This window comes from Miscanthus floridulus, unplaced genomic scaffold (assembly GCF_019320115.1).
Source record: "Miscanthus floridulus cultivar M001 unplaced genomic scaffold, ASM1932011v1 fs_871_1_2, whole genome shotgun sequence".
Classification (NCBI taxonomy): domain Eukaryota; kingdom Viridiplantae; phylum Streptophyta; class Magnoliopsida; order Poales; family Poaceae; genus Miscanthus; species Miscanthus floridulus.
Window position 1 is genome coordinate 12,497 of NW_027097377.1, and position 16,757 is coordinate 29,253.

At 45.5% G+C, this 16,757-nt stretch overlaps 1 protein-coding gene and 1 pseudogene across 4 annotated transcripts; both read left to right on the forward strand.

The window, feature by feature from the left end:
• The first annotated feature begins 841 nt into the window (after nucleotides 1-841).
• Nucleotides 842-3,044, forward strand: LOC136533364 (uncharacterized; annotated as a pseudogene).
• A 2,964-nt stretch (nucleotides 3,045-6,008) lies between these two features.
• LOC136533365 (uncharacterized) lies at nucleotides 6,009-9,939 on the forward strand. 4 transcript variants are annotated; one of them, XR_010778465.1, is made up of 3 exons: nucleotides 6,009-6,514; nucleotides 6,653-7,526; nucleotides 9,569-9,939. XR_010778465.1 is itself a non-coding variant. In XM_066525922.1 (2 exons), exons 1-2 carry the CDS (start codon nucleotides 6,123-6,125, stop codon nucleotides 7,305-7,307), a joined length of 1,047 nt encoding a protein of 348 aa, XP_066382019.1. In that variant the 5' UTR covers nucleotides 6,009-6,122; the 3' UTR covers nucleotides 7,308-8,290. The 4 variants fall into 4 exon arrangements, 1 of the variants encoding a protein (XP_066382019.1); XR_010778466.1 differs by having other exon boundaries at nucleotides 9,625-9,939; XR_010778467.1 differs by lacking the exon at nucleotides 9,569-9,939 and adding an exon at nucleotides 8,756-8,774.
• The last annotated feature ends 6,818 nt before the right edge of the window (nucleotides 9,940-16,757 follow it).

A 16,757-nucleotide genomic window follows, 5' to 3' on the forward strand; every position in this document is an offset into this window, starting at 1 on the left:
GCGTCGAGATCACTCATTCGAAAATGAGTCACCATCTCGCACTTGAAGCTATCGATGTCCTCCGCACGCGCGCCAGTGATGATCAAGTCGTCCACATACACGCTGACGATGAGCTCCTCCTTCCCCATCGCCACGTGTAGAGCGCGTGCTTGGTTGCGCACCATGTGAATCCAAGCTCGCCCAGCGTGGCGTCAAGCTTGGCGTTCCACGCTCGTGGGGCCTGTCGCAGCCTATAGAGCGCCTTGCGCAGTCAGAGCACCCTATGCTCTGCTCCCTTGATGGTGAAACCCGGAGGTGGCCTAACAAAGACCGTCTCTGCCAGCTCGCTATTGAGGAAGGCCATTTTTATGTCTAGGTGATGAACGCGCTAGTTCTTTGCTGCTGCCAAAGCCAGCAGCAGTCGGATAGACTCCATGCGTGCTACCGGCGCAAAGACTTCCACAAAGTCGATGCCCTCACACTAGACAAAGCCTCGGGCAATGAGGCATGGTGCTTGACAATGGCGTCGCGCTCGTCTCGCTTGACCTTATACACCCATTTCAGGCCGATCGGATGGCATCCTAGAGGTGGATCGATGAGCTCCTAAGTCTCATTTTCCTCGATCGCCTTCATCTCCTCCAGCATCGTCCGTCACCAATTTGCATCGCGCTTGGCTAGCGTGAACATGGGTGGTTCCTCTGCACTGACGAGAAGCAGCTCTAGGTCATTGAGCAGCCAACCCGCTAGGCCTGAGGACTCTGTGCTACCGATGATGTCGTCCAGCCTATGGAACCACACCTCCTCACTGTCGTGGAAGACATCCACGAACTTAGTGATGTCGTTTGGAGGTGAGGCGAACTCGATGACGTCGTCCAGCCTATGGAACCACACCTCGTGCAATGGCGTGCTGCTATTCCAGAAGTCCTGGGGCACCTTCCTCCTCTGCAACCCCACGACGAGTCAGTGGGCCGAGCTCTCGCCACTTCCTCCGATTCCTGAGCCTGCCGATGATATCATTGACGAGTACGCCTTCTACTACCACGAGCCATCCGGCGAGTACCGGCTCCTGTTGCGTCGTCAGCGCCGTTCGTGGTTCATCCTCTCCACTGGCGCCACCGAGCCTCGGGAGGTGGACCTGCGCGCCAGGATTCCTCAGACGATGGGGATAACCACCTTGCTGAGGACGACACCCGTTGCTGTCGAAGGCCGGCTGCACTGGCCGCCACGCCAGGCGGCCGGCGCACCTGCCGCCGCCGCAGGAGAGAGCGAGACGGGTACAAGCGCAACAAAAATGGCGGTGTTCGACACGTTGTCGGCAGTGGCGGAGGCACAGGGTATGCCGGGTATGCACCGGCATACCCTGTCTGATCGACATGTACTAATAACATATATGTATTATATATCTGTATTTGTATTAAAAAGAAAAGAAATCACTTGGATCACAGATGACACTATATTCGTCACGGAAGCAGGAAGTTAGAAGGCCCAGGAGGCCAGTTCGCGACAAGGTTATCCTCGGACCTTCCACTTTTTGGCTGTTATCTCGATCCGTCGATTTGTTAAAAAAATCTCGATCCGTCGATAGGAGCTGAGGAGTCACGGTTCACGGAACATGCCGCCCCCTGACTGACTGTTGACGCTGGCGTGACGGTGAAGCCCTGGTTTTGGTGGCCGGTGCCCTGCTGCCTCCGGTCACTCGTGTGCAGTTTGCAGTTTGCACGACCACATAGTCACAGAGGCTCGCTGATTCACTATTTCTCCCTGGTAAAATTTAATCTTCTACTCTTCGTCTTATTATAGAAAATTATTATCTACTTTCATAGCTACTCCCTCCATTCCAATTTATAAGATATTTTGATTTTTTAGATACATTACTTTTATTATGCATAATCTAGACGTAGTGTATATATAAGTGCATAGTAAAACTTATGTATCTCGAAAAGCCAAAACGTCTTATAATTTAAAATGGAGGGAGTATTTGCTAACATCACAAACAACAAATTGATTAATTATTTAGCATTGTGTTTTTTAATATTTATGCTCTTCTGAAGAGAAACTCTCTCAATTAAGCTTTTCGAAATAAAGAGGCACAAAGTGTATCAATGGTTTATGAGCATCTCAAATTGGTGTTGCTTCTACCCATGGCAACGGCAAGTGTTGAAAGTATTTTCTGTAATGGTTTTAGTGACAACAAAGTTACGAAATATGGTGGAGATAGTCTTTTAGATGATTGTCTAGTCACTTTCACTGAGCGGAATATTTTCTTTGAAGTTGGTGAAGATGATATAATCAAGATATATATGTTCCTTCAAAAGCGTCAAATAAAATAGTCAGAAATAGAGTTGTAAGTCTCTTGTATTCTTTTACTTCTATATTTTAATTATCAGTATGACTTTTGAACTATTTATATTGTATTTAGTGGATGGTTTTAACTTAACTAATCCATAAATTTAAGCCTTATTATGTTATTTAGTGCACTTATACAGAATCATGTAGTCGATTTTATAATTATTACTGAATTACTAATATAGATTTATCGAATTGTATATGAAAATTTTTAGGCTGCATTACCTGATCTAAAATCATAGATTAGCCGCTGGTTGTCGGAGACGTTCCATCTGATGGCAGGGCCGCCGACAGCCACTGCCGACCAGACGAAGGTGTTCGACATGGAGGGGCGGCTCGTCGCGGCCGACTTCGGGGATGAGGAGCACGTCGACCTCTGGTTCCTCGAGGATTACAATGCTAGCAAGTGGGAGCGCCGGCACCGGGCTCCCACGCCATGGCACACCGGTACCGTGGGAATCCCAGAGCTGAGGGGCGCCGCCCGAAGTCCGTGGCCGCGGCAGGTGACGACAAGGAAGGCATCATCATGCTGGGCAACCACCTGGGGTTGCTGGTGTACAACTTGAGGACGAGGACGGCGAGGACGGTCGACTCCGTGGCGGCGTCGGAGCACAGCATCGTCGTGTCGCGTCATGTGTTCAGGGAGAGCCTGAAGCAGCACCCGAGCTTCACCGCGCGGTCCGCTGCTGAGCTGGGGGTGAACATCTTCTGGTATTGATCTGTTGTCCCTCAAAATTCGTCACTGTGCTCTCGGGATGATATGATATCTGTCCATCTGATCAATGTTTCTGTTCAGTCTGCTGCTCTGTAAGAACCTATATTTAAATGGCTACTTGGTAGGGTTGATTTTCTTTGATTTTCCAGAGATATATGTAGCTGGTAACATGTCACAGCTCGGATCGTTTTTGTCGTATTTCATGCAAAAATCAGATGAACCTTTGCATTATTTTCAGTGTTGTATGCTTCTACCTTCTACTCATTGGGTATGCCCTTTGTGGAATTTATTTCAGACAAGCTTTCTTTTTCTTTGACTGAGGTTGAAGTGAACAGGCACGGAAATATTTCATGTCCAGATCAGATTGCCCTTCAGAGACATCAGACTACTGCCTGTTTACTACTGCCGTTCGGAGTATGCTGAAGAAGTGAATGTTGTTCTGCTCAGGTCTGAAGAGCACTGCACAGTTTCAGGGAGCTGGCATTGCCAGATAGCCTTGCAGCTTAGGATATGCAGTTGATCTTTAGTGGCTCATTCTTGACTTCGACTCGACTGCTAATAACTTAATATTTTATTTGGATACATGGAAATCATATACCGATAGGTAGGTTGTCTTTGAAAAATATTTTTGAAGTCCCATAAACTTTTGTCCGGGCGGGTTTACAAGGCGTCTGTCCACAGAGGAGTTAAAAGCCCTTCTTACAAATTCATCTGGCGAAGCTTTGCTCCACCCAGAGTCCCATTTTTCGGTTCGCTACTGACTCAGGAAAGGATCCCAAGTAAGAGCAACCTCATGCAGAAAAATATTGTTGACAACCCCGTCTGCGAGCTCTGCCTTTCTGAAGAAGAGACTCCTGATCACATCATCCATCACTGCCCGTTCGCCGCTAACTTCTGGAGGCGTGTTGGTGGTACTGACATGATGATCGCCCCAGCAAAGGAGCTGTGGCGCTCAACCTTCCCTAGCTCCATGCCCAAGAAGTCTGCTAGCACGTTTCTGCTCCTCTGCTGCTGGGAATTGTGGAAGGATCGAAACAGCGTCGTGTTCTGGCAGGAACAGCCTGACCTCCGACGATTGATGGCAAGCTGCAAGGAAGCTGCCTCGTCATGGAGCTGCAGACTCCCCTCTAGGCTAAAATCTGTGACTACGATGTGGAAGCATCGAAGCCCTGTTCATTTTGTTGTATTTCATTCAGAGAAATGAGATGGACCATTGCATATTTTTTTCAGTCTTGTATGCTGCTAGCATTCATCGGGTATAACCTTCGTGGATTTTATTATTTTAGACAAGCTTTTCCTTTTAGGTTGAAGACTTGAAGTGAACAGCAACGGAATTACTTTATGTTCAGATCAGACTGCTCTTCAGAGACATTGTTCTGCTGTCTTTTCAAAAAAGAGACATTGTTCTGCTCAGGTCTGAAGAGCACTACGGAGTTTCAAGGTGGGAGGTGGCATTGCCAGATAGTGTTGGAGCCCATGATATATATGCAGTTGATCTTTAATGACCCATTCTTGAGTTTGACTGTCCCACTGCTCTCCATTTGTTGAGAACCTTTGCCGCTGCAACTGAAGAAGGCCAACCAAAATCCAATGGAGTATCCATGAAAGCAGTAGTAATTAGTACAAAAGGATAACCCAACACAAAACAACTTCTATAAACAATAAGAGTACATCGAGAACGAATTAGTTATTTTATTCGTTCAATCGTTCCCTCAAAAACTTAAAAATCGCTCTTAAACGAAATCAAAAGAGAGGCCCCTACAAACACTCATATACGTATTATACAATACTTTAAAGACCGCAGAAACAATTTACCATTGATAACAAGATCTAGTACACGTAAAAAAGAACATAAGCATTCAAGGCTGTGGTTTGGAGTTTTTGACTCACAATAGACTTCGGCCGATAGATTTTACAATTTATCTCTGGATGAGACTGAATTCTTTATTTTTTATTTTTTTTGCGAATTACATAGGTACAAACGCAGACGCTCAACACGCACGCACACTCACCCCTATGAACACACGTACGTAAACCCTACTCCTATGAGCACCTTCGAAAGACTGTGCCGGCACATCTCGAGATTGACGAAGTCAGCACAGGCGTCTCGTTGTTGACGGGAACGTCGCCTACCACTGAAAGCATAACGCCGTTAAATCCTAGATAAATCCAGAAAAATACGAGCATCCGTGCCAAGTCGAAGACTTAGGCCTTGTTTAGATCACCTCCAAATTCTAAGTTTTTTCACTCTCTCTCCATCACATCAATTTTTGGACGCATGCATGGAGCATTAAATGTAGGTAAAAAAAATAACTAATTGCACAGTTTGGTTGTAAATCACGAGACGAATCTTTTGAGCATAGTTAGTCCATGATCGGACAAAGTTTGTCAAATACAAACGAAACGTGCTACGGTGTCCAGATTGTAAAAATTTGCAATCTAAACAAGGCCTTAAATCCGGGTGGGCAGATTTCACCACAAGAAACCTAACGAATTGAGCTAGGCTCGGTTCGCCAGACTGAATTCTTTATTGCAATCCAGCATCTTATACTTCACCCCCTACATTGTGTCTACATGAACGCGTTCATTTCCCTGCAGAGGGGTGGCTCATTCATCTTAGATGGATCTGGTTAGATGGAGACATGGCCAATAGGTGCAACCTTCCCTGTTGCACTAGAGGTGGGTCCTAGCCTTTTTACTCTCACAACAATTATCTCACATGGCCCGGGGCTGAAGGATGCAAGCCTGGCTGAGGAGAAACAGAGTCGAATTTCGTTTCCTTGGAACTAGCTTTTTGGTTGCTTTAGGGAGTTTGCGGGCCTGATCCATATCTCTATCCAGTAAACAAACAGCAGAAGTTGGCCCGCATGATGCAGTGGCCCGTGGGCTGCACAAAAACAAACGCGCCCTATATTTTCAAATAAGCCCATACCAAACATTTCCAAATAAGCCCCTCGTTCTCGGTCGGTGGGGCTGTGGGCGACGGTCGAACCAGACCAGGTAGCAGCGCACGCGGCACGCACAAGACGAGATCCCAATCTTGCGGTCCACTCCGAGTCGCCCCCCTCTCCTTCCGCCGCCGATGGCGCTGCCGTCGAGCGCCTCCTCCTCGGCGCGGCTGCGGCTGCTCACCGTGCCGGCGCTGCTACTGCTGCTCTCTTCAGCCGCGCTGCTCGTCTTCCTCGTCCTCCCCTCGCTCTCCCCCTCCTCGGCCTCCTCCTCCGCCGTCTCCTCGCACCTCTGCGCCTGCTCGCCCCCCGCCACCCACACCACCACCACCGTCACCACCACCACCGTCACCGCCTCCCCCGCGCCCATCACCACCTCCCCCGCGGACGTCTCCTGGCTCAAGGCCCAGCTCGCGTCCAACTCCCTCCTCCTCCCCGCCGCCGCCGGCGCCCACGACGCCTGGCACCGCCTGCGCAAGGGCATCAACCCCCGCACCCGCGAGCAGCAGCTCTTCGACATCAGCAGGTATGCCTGGCCTGCACCTGCACCTGCACTCGTAGTCTCGAATCGCCGCTTTCAATCACCCAATGGCCAATGCACATTTATTTTGCCACTCGTGTCTGTGGAGTTGTCATTCTTAGTGTTGCAATTCCCGCTGTGTAGGCACCATGGGATCTCTCACTACCCGGACGAAGAGGCAAGCAACCACACCGCCATGCCGTGCCCCGGTGAGCTCCTTGTGGAAGAGCACCACAGCAACTACGGCGAACCCTGGGCTGGTGGCCGCGACGTCTTCGAGTTCCTTGCTAACGCCTCCGCGCTAACGCCCACGGAGCAGGTTCTTGAAATCGGATGTGGCACGCTTCGTGTCGGCCTGCATTTCATCCGGTATCTTGAGGCTGGGAGGTTCCACTGCCTGGAGCGGGACGAGCTGTCCCTCATGGCTGCCCTCCGGTACGAACTGCCGGCGCAGGGGCTGCTGTACAAGCGGCCGATGATTGTGAGAGGGGAGGATATGGATTTCAGCAAGTTTGGGGACACGGTTATGTATGATCTCATTTATGCGAGTGCCGTGTTCCTCCATATTCCAGATAAGCTTGTTTGGACTGGGCTTGAGAGGCTTGCGGGGAAGCTGAGGCCACAGAGAGGCCGGATTTTCGTGTCGCATAACATTAAGTTCTGCTCAAGGCTGGGAGGAGATGAGTGCACACGACGGCTTTCAAAATTGGGCCTTGAGTATGTGGGGAAGCACACTCATGATAGCTTGTTGTTTAACCACTACGAGATCTGGTTTGAATTCCGCAGGCCAAAGGTTTAGATCTTGATGGTATATAAAGAGAGAGTGGATTGGCTTTTGTGGTGCAGTTTTGGCGGTTTCAAGCACAGATTAAGCCATGCCTTGTACTGTTTGTACACTACTGGGACTTGACTTCAGATTGAGATTGATGTTCGCTCAGTGCCTAATTCAAGAATATGCGCCAAAAGTCATGATTGAGCTATGCTGTGGTGCTTCAGTGAGTCTTCCCAGTTTCATTCGGTGAGTGGTGGATGCAGGCTTTAGTTTTAATTAGCACCAATTATTGGATGTTCTGTCACTTCAGTAATGTTTCTGGTAGAAACTATGTGGTAGCTGATGTCAAAGTAAGTGTGATACATGTCTGTATTTTGAAAGCTACCTCTGTGGCCAAAAATAGAATCTCATGAGCACGCAGGGGTTTTTAAGCTGTGACAAGGATAACTCTGGTTATCTTGCTTTTGCATTTCATAGAACATACACATTTTTATGCTGCAGTATCCTGGTGAATAGTTGCAGGCATATGATTTTGTCAAATTACAATTACAGTGTATCCCTGTTCATTATATAACTAGCGTTTTTATTAAATTGTTTCTATTGGTGTGGTAACTAAAAGTACATCTTTTGAAATATTGGACGTTATTGGACGTTATATGCTTCTCAGCTTTAATTGGATCAATTATTGGATGTACTATTGCTTTTTGCCAGATTTCATTTCTTGTAGCTAATGTCAAACTCGTATTCTATGTCAGTCTGAAAGTGCTCCACACCATGGTCAGACTAGAATTGTATTGCCAGGTGTAGGGCTTAATGGTTTTACAAGGATAACACCAGTAATCATATGTTTGCATTTTTATTGAAGTCCCTACTGACAGGAAAGTAGTTTGTTATGCTAGTGTTATGGTGAGCAGATGTGGGCGTAAGATTAACTTAAATTGTAACCCTAGTCATCATATAATTAATGTTTTATCAAATTGTTTCACCTGGAGTTTTGACTTAAAATTAGAATAGAGAATAGCTGTGTTCCATTTCAATTTACCTATGCTTTCCTGTATGCTTGAAGCTGAGCATGCGGAGAGTCTAAAACAATGCAGGCTGATTAACAAAAAAAACTTCACTGAAAATGCTAATGAGAACTGAGTAATAACTGAACATCACCCCCAGTTATAATGATATAATAAGAGAACAATGCAGTATGCTTGAAGCTCAGCATGCGGAGAGTCTAAAACAATGCAGGATGATTAACAAAAAAAACTTCACTGAAAATGCTAATGAGAACTGAGTAATAAATGAACATCACCCCCAGTTATAATGATATAATAAGAGAACAAGATGCTCGTCATTAAATTAATTGACTATTTCACATTTATCTCTTCCACCAGCAAAATAGTTGAACAGGTAGTTGCTGTGCAAAGACGAATGGTTGTGGTGAAATATACTGCTAACACACATTTGCATATCCAAATGATCAGCAGGGAAAAAAAAAGGGCGTATCCGGTGCAGAGAGCTCCCGCTCTGTGCGGGGTCTGGGGAAGGGTGTCAGTGGTAAGCCTTACCCTCGCCTATGCAATGCGAGGAGACCGCGACTCGAACCCTTCCGCTCTGTGCGGGTCTGGGGAAGGGTGTCAGTGGCAAGCCTTATCCTCGCCTGTGCAATGCGAGGAGACCGGAGTCGCGGTCTCCTCGCATTGCACAGGCGAGGATAAGGCTTGCCACTGACACCCTTCCTCAAACCCCGCACAGAGCGGGAGCTCTCTGCACTGAGTACGCCATTTTTTTTCCTGCTGATCATTTGGATATGCAAATGTGTGTTAGCAGTATATTTCACCACAATCATTCGTCTTTGCACAGCAACTACCTGTTCAACTATTTTGCTGGTGGCAGAGATAAATGTGAAATAGTCAATTAATTTAATGATGAGCATCTTGTTCTCTTATTATATATCATTATAACTGGGGGTGATGTTCAGTTATTACTCAGTTCTCGTTAGCATTTTCAGTGAAGTTTTTTTGTTAATCAGCCTGCATTGTTTTAGACTCTCCGCATGCTGAGCTTCAAGCGTACTGCAGTTTTCTCATTTAGGCATTCCATGTGATTTGAGACATGCCCTATCAGCCTATGATGATTATGCATAGGTATCCATGCATGGCATAGGCCTTTGATGACTTTAGTATTTTCTGTCATAGGATTCATGACTCTGTTCACCTGTTATAACAATACTTACCCTGTTGCAAGACTTCAAAGTTGCCAACACGAATGCTAAATTGTCTTGTTTCTTTGTCCAGAATCGATTTACATGTGTGTGATATATAGAAGTTCACCTCCTCTAACAATTTACCAGTCAATCATGATTCATGGGAGCTATAGCAACCCTGAGATGGATGGGAGGGACCTGTCCTTCCTGGGTAGCTGACTGCCTGCCGGGCTGGGCATAAATTTCGGCGGCGAGCATTGCATATGCCTTCTCCTTGGTGAGTCGTGACCCCTTCCCTTGGTTTCTGTTGCAATTTAAGAGGATTCTGGTAGGTGCACAGTGCACTGCTTGTAGATCCCACGGACTCACGGAGTATTCCGTCTAGAAAAGAATGTAATTTTTAAAAAGTACCAAGTTAAAATATTTGTGATATTAAATAAATATTATTAAATTTGTCGTGAGTATATATTTTCAAGATATATTTATTTGACATTGTAAACATTAATATTTTTACTTATATAATTGATCTAACTTTAAACACTTCAATCAAAACGCATGTACGGAGTAGAATTGTACTGCGGGCAGAGGTTTGTCGTGAGTATTGTTTTTGAACTGAGGACAGAGGTAGTACCAATTTACGGTACTGAGGGCTGGTCAGTGCTGTATTGTGCCCTGCCACTGCCGCTCTGGGCCCATCTTCTGCCCAAGGTTTACATGCATGCAATCCATTCATTCATTCACATGACAGGAGGTCAGGAGCCCACAGAGCGGAGCCATGTGTTTGGTTTGGGCATCTCTGGTGCTCTCAAACCTGAAGGGTGCAGTCACTGTTACCATGAATGATCCAGCATTCGGCCCGGATTCATTCGTAGAAACAGACCCTCTCGATCGGAACGACGACACCTCGTGCCACCTTTTCCAGTTGATTCTCGAACCTTCCTAGAAAACGACTTGAGGTCTTCCAGCCTGAGACTTTTTCACGATGGACTGACGGAGGGACGATTCGAGGTCTTCTCTTTCTTTCGGCACAAACTTTTTCACGTCGGAGGGACGTTCATGTTGTATGCACCCTACATCTCTATCGAGAATTGTTTTTTTTCTCCAATATAAAAAAAAACTTGTGCATCGTTATTATCCGCGCAAAAATATGGCGATGCACCTGACACACTGTAAGCTGGAACAATATGGGCGGAGTCAACCTGGAGATCTGCTTGGCTTCAACACAGGACCAGTCGATCCTAAAAATCCTGAAGACGTGCCAGTCAATTTGATCTGCAATTGACAATGAAAGAAAGTTTTATCAGTAGTTTAGGTGGAACATGCCGGTTTTATTCAGACAGTTTCAAGTATGCTGCTTCGGGAGCAGCCAAACAGGAGAATCGACTAGATAGCTGATACAAGAAGAAATCGACTGTTTAGGGACTGTGATGCTTGTGGGTCATGATTGATTTTATAATAACCAGTACAATACATCCAGGTATAAGTAATATAAAGAAACATCATTAGCTAGATGGATATAACCAGTGTAAAGCATTGAGCCGATAAGTTTAACGATAATGGATATAATATGCGAACAAATCGACTATCTGGTACAAATGAATCTACAAACGTTTTGAATCTAATCTATTATCAACAACAGTAAGGTTTGACCGGATCGATGCAGCTATAATAATAGAAACAAACTAAAGCCAAAAAATCTATAAAATCATTTATATATTGATAGGTTCACAAAAAACATGCTATATGTGTGAAAGTACAGGCGAATCAGCTAAAATAGCCGATGCAGACATAGCAAACAAATAGGATACATATCTCGATCATGAATAAAACCACTAATCGGTGATCTCTAACCCAAAGTCTTACCAGTAAGGTTCGACCGGGTAGATGCAGCTATGGTAGTGTAACACCTCTGGTGTTACGAGCTCGCTTAGCACTGAGGTTATGCCCTGAAAAATAGATTTATAAATATAGTAATTTAGTTACTTAAACGTGCCAACGAAAATCTTAACAAGAAAATAGAAAAATAGTTTTAATTGTTGGCACGAAAAGCAATTTCTGTAAACGAGGATAAAACCAAACTTATTTAGTACTTAAATAAAAATTGAGGTACAAGTTTTGTAGATGGAAATGCAACATTAACGTTTGGGAAGCTAGGGTTGTTAATTAGTGTCCTTGGAAGCTCAAAAATCAAATTTAAAATTAAAATTAGCCTTTTTGTTGAATCGATAAAAAATTACAGTTGTGTTAAAGGTACACTTTTTGATGATTTTTAAAATGCAAAATAGTTAAATAACGCTATGATGTTCTGGTTCTATCGTTTGGTATAAAGTGTGTAATATGCCGTGAAATGGTTGTTGGTGAAGTTTGGTAAAGTTTTGGCGGTTTAAAAATTCAACCAAAAGCGCTAGTAGATGTTAGTTCAAACCAAAACCTTGAATTCTTTTAAGTATGAAACGATAGTAGACAATGCCATTTTAGCATTCGATTTCCAACAAAATGGTTAAGCACTACATCTATGTTTTCGCAGATCGGTTGCAGTTAGGTGTATACTAGGACGTGGTGCAGGTCGTGGTTACGTTTGAGTTACGATGCTCACGCAAAAATTGACCGAACTTCGCTAGAACGCGTTGAGGACAGGTCGTTGGCGCTCTGTTCGTGAACCAGCACATGTAGCAAGCGATCTCGGTCGCTCACCTCAACTACCTCGCCCCGCTCGCTCTCGGCCGTTCATTTCACCTACCCGAGCTGCTGTCCTCGCCTTTGCTCTCTCTCACTCTCTCGGTCTCTACATCTGCTTGACTGCCTTTGCTTGTCTCTACCTGCCTCTACTAAGCCGAGCAACCACCATGGTTGCGCCCGCCGTTGCCTGGCCTTTCATGTGTGCGTGCGAGCACGCGTGAGCCCCCACAGTTCGCTCTGGACCGTAGCCCCATAGTGCTGTCATGCTGCCGCGCCGCCGTCGCCGCGCTGCGCTTTCCATCTAGCCGCGCCCGTGGCCCGCTGCTCTGGGTGACCTCCTGCAAGCATCTGTGGCTGCTCCCATCGCCCCGCCACCGCACACACAAGTGCCCAAGCCCCACGTTGCCCCACGCTGCATCCTTGCCGTGGCCGCGCCACCACCGCCCCTGCCATCGTCCGCGCTGGGCCACGGCCGCCACCGCCCCTGCTATAGATGCCCGCCGCAAGGCTCGAGCTTGCCACCACTTGGCGCCTTCCCACGCTCGACCACCTGCCTCACCACCCCCGCACCACCACCTCGCCGTAGAGCCGCCCGGTCCCGAGTGCCGACACACGTGGCCGGGCTCCACGCTCCAGCTCTAACCGAGATGCGTCCACCAGTGGGTGTGCCCCGTAGCGGGCAAGCCGTGGTGCCGTCTCCCCACCGCCGTCGGCGACCTCACGGCCGGTTTCGAACCGTCGCCCCCCGCTATGCTCATGCTCTTTTTGTGAGGAGGGAGAGAAGGTGAGAAAGTGAAATAGAAGCTTTTCCAGGGATCCCTATGAAAATCCGTGACTCATGTAAATAGTGTTGCATAGTGGTAATGTCCTGCGGGTTGATTAAGTAAAAGTACAAGGGCTTCAACGCAATTTGGTGCCACCGCCGTTGGGCTTCCCCCATGGGCCGGCTTGCTAGGCCGCCGCCTGCGCCGTGTTGGGCCGCGTGTGGGCCGAGCTGGGCCAGAGTTGGCCCAAGCGGTCCTCTTTATTTTTTCTTAGTCTTTTATTTTTCTACCAAAACAGGGATCTTACAAAATTCATAGTAAATCATAGAAAAATTATAAAAATACCAAACCAATTTTGTTAGGCTCCTAAAATTATGATCTATCTATTAGCGTATTTGGTTCATCTAGTTTTAAAATGTTTCCAGGGTTGCTCTAATTATTTTAAAATATTTAATATTATTAAAATGTGAAATTGTAGAAATTTCCGTAATAAATCGGTGATAGTATTAACTCTAGAAATTTTACAGTAGGTTAGAAGTGTTATTAGGTGTTCTTTGTAATTTTTGTAGCCCAATAATAATTAGTTTAGTAGAATAGTTAATGAGCCCTAGTTTGAATATAAAGTAAATCAAATAAATGAAATAAAGAAACAACTTGGGTTTGTATAACTAAAATACTTGTTGGGAAATAACACCTTTCTCGATGATGTTGATATGTAGATTAGTGCGTAGTCATTAGAGCTAGCTTGCTAGTTCATAGTATGTACTCTATTTTAAGAGTTGTTGTTGCCTCGTTAATTAATTGTTGCATCATCTTTGCATCGCATTGCATACCATAATAGGGACGACGATGGATCGCGGAGTCATCGGGAGTTGCTGGTGAGATGGTACTTTTGGAGATCGTGTCACCAAGATGGAATATTAACTTTTGGTTATATGTTACCCAGGCAAGCCCCGGTGCATAACCCCTACTTTTCTACACTTTATATTATGTTTGTGCATTAAGTTTTAAGGAGTTAAATGAAACCTACTTGCATATATATATCTTTATCCTATAAGTCTTACTAGTATGATAGGATCGTGTAGATTGCTATGCTACATGATTTCGGTAGAAGTTGAGTGATTGTCTGTCACTCGCGAGACATAGGAAATATATTATTGTTGTTACTATATTATCATCACCTGGAATATATATATATATATATGAATGATAATTGGAGACTGGGCGTAATGATACTTTGGATCTGGACTTGGTTTGGCATTCGAGCGAGGCTCAAATTGCATTTGTTCCGCCTGTGTCGGTTAAGAACCGACTGTTGCATTGGGTTCTAGGCAAGTCATAGACTTATTATCCTAAACACATACTTGTGTATGGGCACAAGAAACGCTTGTTGCTCTCTTGTCGTGGCTTCCGGCTCTTTTCAGACCGACTGATTGGAGGCGGGGATGGTGGAGGTCTAAGCACCGCACTGAGTCCAGGACTTAGGAGCGGGGGCTTGTAGTCCAAGTTTGGATGAGGACCTAGACCCCTTGATAGGAGAGTGGTGGGTTAGTCCTGCTTATGCCTAGGATACAAGCGGGGCGTGTGTTTTGGGGTACCCAGCTGGGCACATTGATTCACGAATCGCTGGACGATCCGGTACGACTTGTCAACAGTCTAGCAACGTAGTAAGAACTAGAAGATGAAAGATGGTAAAATGATTCTGATTGCTTACCACCTGCTTGAAAGTAGCACAAGTGCTTACATAGAATAATTAGTTAAAGAACTAATGCTGATTGCTAATAAAATTGAATATAAGGACGCACACTTAGTAATGCTCCTGTAGATGCAATAAAGCCACAAGCTAGATAGCTTTGCATATCCTTGGAGTCTTTTCTTTTCTCCTATCGGGTAAGTCTTGCTAAGTAGAATTGAGTACTCAGGGTTTTATTTTCCTCTGTTGTAGGTAACAGGCGGATGCTAGAGCCAACTCTTGTGTGTGGATCCCTTCTAGTGGGCTTAGAGAGGATTCCTTTACGCTACGATCATAGTTTTATTTATAACTCTCACTAACTGTTTTTATAAATAGAAGTTTTGTAATATGTTATCATAGTTTATATATCAATGCTCCATCATGTCATAAATAGGTATTTATTTCCACTGTAACTCTGATCACATATTTATATTCCGCCGTTAAATTAAATTATTCATAACTCTGATAACATGATCATATTATGCTATCATAAACAATAAATATTATACTCTAATATTGCATGGAAAGTGATGTAAGAAATGACTAATAATGATGTAAGCTTTATGCTCTCATTTGTAATTCTGATGAAAAAATATGGATTTTTGGGTTCTCCCTTGGGGGTGTGCACGACGGAACTGCGTAATTTGGTGTCCTCCCTTGAGTATTTAGTGTCTAATGGAAGACAAGTATTCCTAGGAGGCATTAGATTAGGCGGTTCTGCCACAGGTGGTATCAGAGCATAAATGAGGAAATAAAGCTTCAGAACCTATTTCTAAAATAAAACTTGACAACAAATTCTTTTCAAAAAGTTAGGACGTTGCATGCAAAGTTATATAAGTAGCCCTATTACTATGGTTATGTATCTAGGATAGATGGCACTCTGCTAACTTAGGTAGGCTTAATCATTTTTTCTGCAGGTACACTGACCCCGAGTATAGTCCGATAATATCGACTAGTTACAAGGAGAGAACGATGTGCCAAAAATTTGAGAACGGTTGCCCTATATGTTGGCAACAGTAGAGGGATATATAGGACGTGCATTCATGCATATCCTGTTTGTGGATTGTAGCGCTCGTATTGCTTGTAGATACGCCATCCATAGGTATCACGCGTGTCGTATTGTGCACGACTGACCCGTCCTTGTTCCAGAGTTATTTCTACACTGTGGCTTCGTGCTCCGTGTTTCCCCATGGTTCATGCCTGTCGTGACCCACGTCTCCTCGTACTCTTTTTAGCACTCTTGTCGGACACTTGTCCTGCAGTCGTACTAGTCAGTAATGGCCTCGGACATCCCTCGCCTCGAACGCGTGAAAAATTTAGTCGATTCAGTCATAGTGATCCCGTGCAGGAACCTTAGTGGACCACGCCAAGACCACAAATCACTCTGCTATTATAAGCAGGACCTGGCTTAGCCATTGGTATCACCACTCAGTGCACTTTAGCTCGCCTAGCTTTTCCTTTTGAGCAAGCTTTTCGCTCAGTCCTTCCTTGCAACCACCACCAGGAATGGCAGGAGCCTGGGTTAGTAGTTACTACCTGAACATTGAGGGTTTTCCCATAATCTTGCATGCCACCCTACAAAAGCTCAGAGTCAAAGATCATCCCAAGTATGAGGGCCATGAGTATGAAAAGCATGGCACTGAGCGGTGTGAGGTTACCGTCTACATTAAAAAGAGTGAAGAGTTCCCCGACATCACTGAAGCCTGGAATGTGACCACAACTAGGTTCCGCTTTGTCGACACCTACCAGGTTGTGGCTCGCAAAGCCTTGTGGTATCTTTGCCAGATTTATGAAGAGCCCATTGCTTGTACCCCCATGAGGTTCTTTCCACCTTTGGAAAAGAATCGACGGGCATGGAGGGCTCGCATGGAGGCTCTGCAAGGGTGGGATACGCAAGAAGACAGTCGAACTGTGGTGCACTTGACCACGTACCTGCTTGCTTTGGATGAGCAGTATGACTGGCAAGCCTCAGAGCTGAGGAAGTGCCTCCGGCGAGCAAAGGAAGTTGAGATCTTCTCTAGGATGCTCTAGGTGTAGCTTGCCAAAGCGCATGCCAGTGCGGCAGCCGCTGAGAGTCTAGAGACTACCATATTGGAAGCTCTAAA